Here is a 9,663-nt window from a genome sequence, read left to right on the forward strand (position 1 = left end):
GCCCGCCCCTGGGCACAGACCATGCTATGCAAGAGTGAGCAGTGATGCGGCCTACTGCTTTGGAGTGAGAGTCGAGTGATGGAGGCTGCCTGCACCGCGTCCTGCCTGCCCTGCACACGCACGTGACTGCCTGCCGCACAGGCCACCAGAGTCTGTCTGGGCCCAGCCTGTGCTGGGCCAGTTACATAGATCCGGCCCAGTTCTCCAGTTCCTTCATGTCGTCATCTTCCTCTTCCTTTTTCTTGGCTGTGTGGAGACAGAAAAGGTGATTTCAGAAGGCTGGTTGTGATGCTGTCAAAACCCTCTGGCTGAGAGCTGGGTTGGGCTCCACTGTGACACAAACAGCACTGTCCTGCAGCCCCTCACCTTCTGCCCAGCAGCTCCTCAGGCTTACAAATCACTGCCCAACATTCAGGGACTCCAGACACCTTCCACAGCAACTCCCTTGGGGCAGCCATTATCAGAAGGGACTGTTCCACACCGAGGGTCCCTCAGTCCTAAAGCACCCAGGGGTGGACAGAGGGAGAAGAGTTTCCCAAGGGAAACAATCCTTGTCAAGCCAACTCTACTTGGAATTGCTTAAATGCATACTAGGAGTTTGCTGGGCAGGCCACTGACTACTGAGGAGCCTCTTCTGTTAACCCATAGCAGATAGAGAGGGTCATGACCTGATCGCACACTCTACCCAGGCTCTTGGCTCAACAACTAAATTAATGGCTCTGCCTTTTCTAGGAGCTCTGTGTGGAAGACTTCTACACGGGGTGAAATATGCCAAGAGGGGAGAAAGGCAAGAACTGTGCGGAGGAAATGGTTTTACAGCCAAGGCTGTTTCCTCCCCTCTCTGACTGAGGGTTTGACAGGTGTGCCCAGCACAGGAGACTAGATGGTGCAAGACCTGACGTACACTTAAATTCTCACACCTTTGCACAGTACCCAGAGCTTTCTCTTATTTAGTGATAAGAAAAATCATTCTAGAATAAAGGCTTTTAACTAGGGCAGATTCCGACCCCCACTCTCACAGGGGACATGCAGCAATGTCTGGAGACATTTTACTTAATACAACTCAGCATGGCAGTGGTTACTACTGACATCTAGTGAGGGAAGTCAGGGGTATTGCCACAGGGCAGTCACCATCCCCACTGCAAACTCCCAGAATTATCTGGTCATGTCAACAGCATTGAGGTTAAGAAATTACGTCCTAGAGAAAACTAGGAAACGGCAGACAACGTTGGCACTAAGGCCATTACAACACAGCCTAAATGGCCCAGTACCCAAACAGAAGTCAACTGACCCTAAGAGCATCTCCCTTCTCATGAAGCCCAGGTGTTCTGACTCTGTGGGAAACACTCACCAGGTTTGGATGGCAAGGCTATAGAGGGAACATTTGGTAGAGGGACTGTTTCGGGTCCACTGATCTCCAGCAAATTCTTATCTAGTTCCTCCTGTTCCAGTTCTTCTAATTCCGCCATGAGTTCGTCCTACAGAAGGAAACAAACTGAGAGCTCTTCCTGGAAACCCAACCTCGAAGACATGCCTCCCAACTGATGCTCAGTGAACTTTATCCTCTGAAAGTCAGAGGGGAAGTGAACTCTAGGTTGAAGACTCCCTGGTGCATGTATGTGTCAAGCCCTGCCCTCCCCTGCCCTGCAAGGAAGGACTCTTTTTTTTTCCTTGTCTTTTTTTTCTTAAATTTTATTATTTTTATTTTATATGTATGTGTGTATCGCCTGCATGTAGGTAAGTGCACCTATGTCATGCAATGCCCTTGGAGGTCAGAAAAGGCTGTCGGATCCCCTAGGACTGGAGGTATGGACAGTTGTTAGCTGCTATGTGGGTGCTGGGATTTGAACCCAGGTCTTCTGCAAGAAAAACCAGTGTTGTTCTTAACCGCTAACCCATCTCTCCAGCCCCCCTTGGATTTATTTTTATTTAATGTGTATACAGAATGTTTTGCCTGCACATATGTTTTAAGTGCAATGCCTGTGGAGACCAGAAAAGGGCGTTGGAGACCCTGGAACTGAAGTTATGGACAGTTGTTAGCCACCATGTGCATGCTAGCAACAGAACTCAGGTCCTCTGCAAGAGCAGCCAGTGCTCTTAACTGATGAGCCATCTCTCCAGCACCCCAAGTCTCTGTTTACTTTTTTAAAATTTTGAGGCAGGTTCTTGCTAAGTTGCCCAAGCCAGCCTTGAACTTACTCCACAGCCCAGGCAGGCCTTGAACTTGTTATCCTCCTGCCCTACCCTCCTGCACCATCCAGCCTGACTCCATTCCTGTTTTATTTTATAATCTCAGAACCAGATATCCTGAGTAAATTCTCAGGAATATTTGCTGAACTGATATGAACTTGGTTTGCCTGTCCAACTTCAGCCTGAGACTATGAAATCCCTGATGCTGGAAGCTAAGGACCACAAGCTGACTTCTCATTTAGACAATGGGAACCAGAGGCACGAGAATTCAGTTCAGCAGAGAAATGCTCACATTTGGGGGACTCAAATCTAAAGCATAATCAAGTACCTTCCCTAAGAAGTAATTCAAGGCCTCAAACTACTACAGCATCAATTGGTAGATGATCTAGAAGGATCCCTGAGAGATCAGAGGAGTGTTCCATCCTTGGCTTCTCCTTTACCTCATGTCAGAGCTAACTGAGCGAAAACCTTGTAAGTGTTAATAGGCCATGGTCACCTTAGTTGCCCCAGGTTGAACCCAGGGCCCATCACAGAAATGCTCAGAGTCACTGCTTACTGAAACCAATATTGTCCAAAAGCCTGCCAATGAAGGTTCCTTTGCTGTACCACTCCCATAACAGCATCTCTTAAAATCCACAATCTGATGGGCACTCACCTTTAATCCCAGCACTTGGGAGGCAGAGGCAGGCAGATCTTTATGAGTTCCAAGCTAGTCAGAACCACATAGTGAGACTGTGTCTTTAAAAAAAAAAATTCAGAATCCAAGGAAATGCACATCATGCCCTATTGATATCCAAGTTTGGAGGTTAAGAATCAGTGATTTCCAAGTCATATCACTGTCTGAGAACCTTTAATAACACATCAAGAGATAGCTTGGCACCACTTGTGAGGCTCACACGATCTACTTGAAGACACTCACCTCATCAAACTCTTCTCCAAAGCCTACAGGTTTGGAAATAGCTGTGGAAATCTCCTCTGCGAGTTCTTGTTGGTCAGCAATGTCCTGCATTAACTCATCGACTTTATCAATGTCCCTTGAAATGAAACAAGCAGATTATCATATTAGTTAAGACTGGTCTAGGAGAGTGGAACAGAAAACCTGTGTACAATCTGCTTCTTAGCCCACAGTTAGTAACTACCCTCTTGAGGAATTAATTGTCATTATTGAATTCCCCTTTAAAATTGAGAATTGCTGGGCATGGCAGTGCCTGCCTTTAATCCCAGCACTGAGGAGGCAGAGGTAGGTGGATATCTGTGAGATCTAGGCCAGCCTGGTCTACATAGCGAGTGCTATGGCCCTGGGGAATGGCTGGGTCAGTAAAGTAATTGCTTTACAAGTCTGAATACCTGAGTTTCTTCCACAGAACACAAGAAAAGGTGGAAGGAGAGACTCAGATTGGCCTTTCCCATCTCTTCAAATCCACTTACAGCTCTTCTACCAGGTTCAAAAGCAAGGCAAACACACACACACACACACACACACACACACACACACACACATCTTGGTCTTTTTTTGAAGCAGGGTCTTCCAGTAGTCCCAGCTGCCTGGAACTCACTATGTAGACCAGGCTGGCCTTGAACTCACAGAGCTCCACCTGCCTCTGCCTCCTAAGTGCTCAGACCCAGCACACAGATTTTTATAGTGTCAATTCTGCAAATATGTAATTATTCAATATGATCTACAAAGATACTTCAAAGTATACTCAGTATTTACTACTTCTGAGTTAGGTGTCAGGAAAACAGAATAAAACAGACGTGGGCCTTCACCTGAGCAGCCCAATCCAATGAGAGTGTCTCTCAACATCACCTCATCTATGTAAAGCAACTCTCCCTGCACCTCATATTTCTAGAGTACAGAACAGCAAGATTTTTTTCAGTAAATGACCTGCTAATCAATATTTTAGTGTGGTTTATAGACTGTTAATAAATACTCAACTCTGCTTTACAGCACAAAAACAGCTACAGACAGTATATAAATTAATGGCATAACTGTGTTCTAAAACACAGGCTTACAGATGGCATTTGCCTGTCCTAAGCACAACTGAGTAGCTGAACGGAGCAGCAACAAGTGCTCTAGCCACCCTTTAATATCGGCTGCAAAGAACCTAACAAATGCAGAATTTTTTCATGGAAAATCCCCAACTTGGAGCCTAGCTACTTCCTTGGTCTTTAATTACAACTGGAAAAAGGCCACTGGCATGCGACGTCGCCATCTGCATGGAGAAGGAAGGACTGCTGAGGCAAGAGCACTGCTGAGAAGACAGCCACGGCCTGGGAGCGAGGGAGGAGGCACACATGGCTCCAAAGCAGACCTAGGATTCAGAGCCCAGATGGACCACGCATGCCTGGGCCTGACAATGGCAGGAGAGCCATAACCACAGGTTCTAATCCCAGTCCTATCCATGCTCATATATAACTCAGGGCGGGTGGGCCCCCCTCCCTGGGTCACAGGCTTTTCCAGCCTGATAAACAGAGGAGTGGGTGAGGGGACCTTCAATGGGCTTTTCCCAATCTGAAACCATGCTTATCGCAGTAACCCAGAATCAAACCCAAAGTATTTTTTCATTCATGAGCTCTGTATGGAAACAAAAACGGAAAGATACTTAATTCACTTCAGGAGTTCCAAAAAAGAAAGCAAATTACAACAAAGTCAGGTCCTTGAAGGATAATCCAAGGCCATGGCCTATGCAATGTCCTCGCCCTGGATGTCCCTTCACCAGCATGACACATACATGTTGTCGTGGGCAGCCTTCATGGCCTTGGCGGCGTAGCCCATGTTCTTGAGCACCTCGGTGTTGGTGTTGGCGTTCTCCAGGGCCTCCCGCTGGAACTCAATGGTAGACAGGGTGCCATCGATCTGTGCCAGCTGCTTCTCATACCTCTTCTTGCGCTTCAGCGCCTGAAGGGCCGCTGGAGGGAAGAAAACAGGGTTTGAAGAGCCTGGACATGGCGTGATGTCTGAGAGGGTACTTAGCACTTCCCCCAGGAGTACTGCATCTCTTCAGTTGCTGCCTCCATCATGAAAGACTGATAATCTCTTCTACACAAGAGCACACTCAGTCTTCTTAGAAAATGCAGACTTCACATACCTCACAATATAGCCAGGGAAGAAGCACACAAACACAAGTTTTTATTCTCTGACAACCACATCCACCACCAAACCAAAGCACTGGACACACACCCAGGGTAAGAACACACTCTGGGGTCAAAGTGCATTTCAGAGACATAGGTGAGTGACTGAGCTTCCCTGCTCAGTTCGCTGGAAGTAGTAAAAGAGCTAATACCTAGAACCACACAGCACATTAGCAGAGCAGAACCAACCAAGCCAGCCACACTGCTCTAATTATTATGAAGCCATTCAAGTACCATTTCATGCCAACTAAATAAAAAAACAATAAATGACTGTACCAAATACAGTATCAGTCTGGGTTAAAATGCAATGTCACACAAAGCCAGTATTTCTGTAAATTGCTAGACTTCTGAAAGCAATGTGGCAACACAGAACAGTATGAATGGAGATGTTTCTGTCTCTGAGCCGGTAATTTTCTCTGGAAATTAGACAAAACCAGAAAGCCCATGTCTACGACGGCCACTATAGCATATTCTGTACTACAGAACACACAGAATTTCACTGAAGATGGACCTCCTGCCACAATCAAGTGACTCTCAAGTCTTCTCAGGCCAGGCACATTTCTCACAGGTGCCCCCTTCTCAGTTCCTTCCTCCCAACCCTCCCCACCTGCGGCTCAATCAGGAATATAACTTGTCTACAGAAGGGGAGAACACCTATTTAGCCCTAGTCAATCTGTGGTACTGAGGTGAGAAACAAACAATTGTCTACAGAACATTCTAGAGTCTAGAGGCTGCTGAATGGTGGCCACATCCTCATTTCTCCAGTACAGGTTATGGCTCAGAATCCCCTAACCACAGCCTAATATGGAGACTGATGAATCCAAAAGGAGAAAACTCACCCAGCTCATCTGCTGTGACGTGGAGAGGAGACAGCCCAGCCACTCCCAGACCTCTTCTACTGTTTCCCCCGACATGACAGTTCTCAAGAAGGAACACCATGATGACAGATTGGCCTTGCTCTTTGGTGTCCTGAGTTTATCAGTTTATGGAATTATTATATATAGTTGGCAACATCATGAGTTTTAAAACTAAAGCTATTATTTCCCTACTGACATCATTAGAAATGCTTTATCTTTTCCTCTGATGTATTCTTCCAGTTAGCAGTGACCCCTTGTATGTCAAACTCTAAGCTTCTCTGATACTCACCTCTATTTCTAAAATCTCTCAAGCCATAAACTTGGAAGCAAATACCAAATACAGCAGGGAGGTAAGGAAACAACTCCCAATGAATAAAATGATGACAACACTATCCATTTTTTCAGACCAACATCTAACACAATGACTGGAATACAAGAGGAGTTAATATTGTCAAGCTGATTCTTTAATTCCATCAAACAGTTCTATCTTAACACTTAAAGTAACTATGTTGTTTCATTAAGTGAAAAAAAAAATTTTTTTTTGGTCTTTTGGTCTCCCCGTAGCCCCAGCTGTCCTGGAACTCATTATGTAGACCAGGCTGGCCTTGAACTCACAGAGATACACCTGCCTCTGCCTCCCGAGTGCTGGGATTAAAGGCGTGCACCACCACACCTGGCTGCATTAAGTGAATTTTTAATTTAATGATATTTTCAGCTTACAACAGGCTTTCTGGTATAATTGGAGAGCATCTATCTACATTCTACCCAGGATTCTTCAGGAAGGGTCCACCTCTCCTTGCGGTCTTCTTGGCCCATGCAGAAGAACTCTGACAAGTCCTTCACTTGTATGTGTGCTGAAACTAGGGAAAGGCCCCCAGTAAAGAGCCTGGCCCCTGGGCCTCCTGCTGTGGGGCTTACACACCTTGTTCCTGCAAGCAGTGGACTTTGCAGGCTGGTGCCTGGCAGGGACTGTTAATGACTTTTTTCTCCCTGCCCCATCTGAGGTATTTCTGAACTAGCTGACAGTTCCAAACAGAACAGGCTGAGAAGACATCCCCCAAATGCTTCACAAGTAAAGTAACCCTAAAAACTGCCAATGGTCAACATCTGGGCTGTAAGAACATGTGTGAACATGTATGAACCTAAGTAGTCACAGCATCCTATATCTCCAAGTGTTGGGCACTGCACTGAGTAAAACTTAGGGCAAAATGAAGGCTTTAGAGGAGCCAGATCCCACCAGTCAAATGATACTCTGAACACTGACATGTCAAAGTAAAACTTCCTTTACCCTAACTGGATTTCTATTTGGGGTAAGGGGAGTCTGGCTTAGAAATCACTATACAGCCCAGGCTGGCCTTGAACTCTCAGGAAATCACCCTGCCTCAGCCTCTCAAGTGCTAGGAGTACAGGTGTGAACCACCATACTCAGCTCCAACCAGATTTTTGATCAGAGATTTGCTTTTATATGTAGCCAAAGTCCAAAGGGCCCAAATTCAATGTTTACATAAATGAAGTTGGCTTGTAATGCCAACTTTTCCAAATTCTGGATGGTTGAATTAAAGAAACAACTACTAGGCCAATGAGGAGCTGTTCATCTAAGCCAAATATTCAAAGAGGAGGCACCCAAAGAAATCCCATTCCTGCCAAAGAACTCAATGTCATTTGTAAACACAGTGGCTTTAATAACTGGAATTTAACCCTACCAAGAGAAGTTTAAGAGGTTGCTTTTAGATGGGAAAAAGTAGTCCTTGGAATCTCCGTATATAATTATGCCTTTCCAGTTCCAAGAGAGTAATTACAGCAGCAATTACAGAATCTAATAACCAGCTTTATTGGCTCTGAAAGCTGAAGCAAAACCAACATCAGCCATATTGGAATAAACACTGGTCTCCAGAGAGTTGCTTCATTAGACCCTCCCAACATCTATGACGAGAAAGCTATGAAGAGATACCCTAAACAGGCAGAGAGGGCAATGGGACATTCAGGACCAGAAACCCCTTCTGCAAGGCATCTGTAATGACAACAGAATGCAGCACGTAGGACTTCCTTTCTCCTAAGCCAAGGTCAAGTGGATTCTCTTTGAAGAAGAAACAGATCTGTCTGCTGTGATCTGCCCCAATTCAGTACAGGGGAAAACAGCCCAAAGCATTTTAACAGATGCTCAGAAGGCATGGCTGCACATTCCCCATGGGCTCAAAGAGCCTCAGCGTGGAGGGAGGAGGGTCTAGTAACAGCTGTCTCTTAAGTGGATGCCAGTTGTCTGCAGCCTTTTCAAAGGCCATGATCTATAACTGAAGGTACCCAGAAGGCACAGGGTAGGAGAGAAGCAGGGTACAGTATACTTCCTTCCCACTTAGCATAAACCACAACACAAACACCAACACACTCCAGAGGACACTTCCCCCAAAAGGCAACACACAACATGGAAGTGAGAATCTGAAGAACACCCCGCAGCCTGGGCACGCAGGCAGCACCCGAAGGAACTAAGGGAGCTTGCTTGTCTGCTTCCCACCACCGCTCTCGCTCTCGGCCTCCTGCCTCATTCTGCTGTAAATCAAGTTGTTTAGGGTGGGGCTGGGGAGATGGCTCAGTGGTTCACAGCACTGGCTGCTCTTCAGAGGACCCAGGTTTGGTTCCCAGCATCCACATGGCAGATAACAACTGTCTGTAACTCCAGTTTCAGGAGATCTGACACCCTCTTCTAATCTCCACAGACATTGTACACACAGGTGCATTTACATACATGCAGGCAAAACATTCATACATATAAAATAAAAATAAATATTTTTTAAAAGATAAAAAAATTTTTATTACAGTGAAAATGTCCATCTGGAAGATATAATAATTATAAATATATGCACCTAACAACAGAGATCCAAAATACTTGATTCAAAACCTGACAGAATTGAAAAAGGAAGTAGATTGTCCTCTAAGAGATGGAGACTTTAATAACAGGTAGAACAGGTGACTTTCTTTTTTTTTTTTTTTTAAATAACTTATTGAGAATTTCATACATGCATATAAAGTGTTTTGATCAAATCCACATCCACTTCCTCCTCTCCAACTCCTCCCATATCTCCCCATCACTTTTTTTCTGATAACTTCATGTGCTCTTTCTTCTTTTTTTTTTTAATGGGGGTTTTTTGCTACTCTAACATTACCCCCTCTGAAGAGGTAATCCTAAAATCTTTTAAGGATTAGATAAAAGCTCCCAAATACTTTTCACATTTTTGGCCTTTGGAACAGAGTATGCTAAGAGGCCCAAGGACAGTTTGACTTTTAGCCAAGAAACTGGCTATTTTTCTTTGGGGTCTTTTTTTAAAAAAAAAAAATTTATTTATGCTGGGCGTGGTGGCACATGCCTTTAATGCCAGCACTTGGGAGGCAGAGGCAGGCGGATCTTTGTGAGTTCAAGGCCAGTCTGGTCTACATAGTGAGTTCCAGGCCAGCTGGGGCTACAGGGAGACCCTGTGTCAAAAAGACA

The 9,663-nt window shown here is 45.3% G+C and overlaps 1 protein-coding gene across 1 annotated transcript in view; it reads right to left on the reverse strand.

Moving 5' to 3' along the window:
- Nucleotides 1-6: 6 nt before the first annotated feature.
- The window catches only part of Chmp4b (charged multivesicular body protein 4B), a 43,677-nt gene continuing 34,020 nt past the window's right edge, over nt 7-9,663 (reverse strand). Inside the window, exons 2-5 of the mRNA XM_008855052.2 lie at nt 4,923-5,100; nt 3,110-3,224; nt 1,352-1,478; nt 7-246 (exon numbers count right to left, since the gene is read on the reverse strand). Coding sequence (XP_008853274.1) covers nt 182-246; nt 1,352-1,478; nt 3,110-3,224; nt 4,923-5,100 — 485 coding nt within the window. The 3' untranslated portion in view covers nt 7-181. The remainder of the gene's footprint in view (nt 247-1,351; nt 1,479-3,109; nt 3,225-4,922; nt 5,101-9,663) is intronic.

The sequence above is a fragment of the Nannospalax galili genome, unplaced genomic scaffold (genome assembly GCF_000622305.1).
Source record: "Nannospalax galili isolate Female #2095 unplaced genomic scaffold, S.galili_v1.0 scaffold1408, whole genome shotgun sequence".
NCBI classification, from domain to species: domain Eukaryota; kingdom Metazoa; phylum Chordata; class Mammalia; order Rodentia; family Spalacidae; genus Nannospalax; species Nannospalax galili.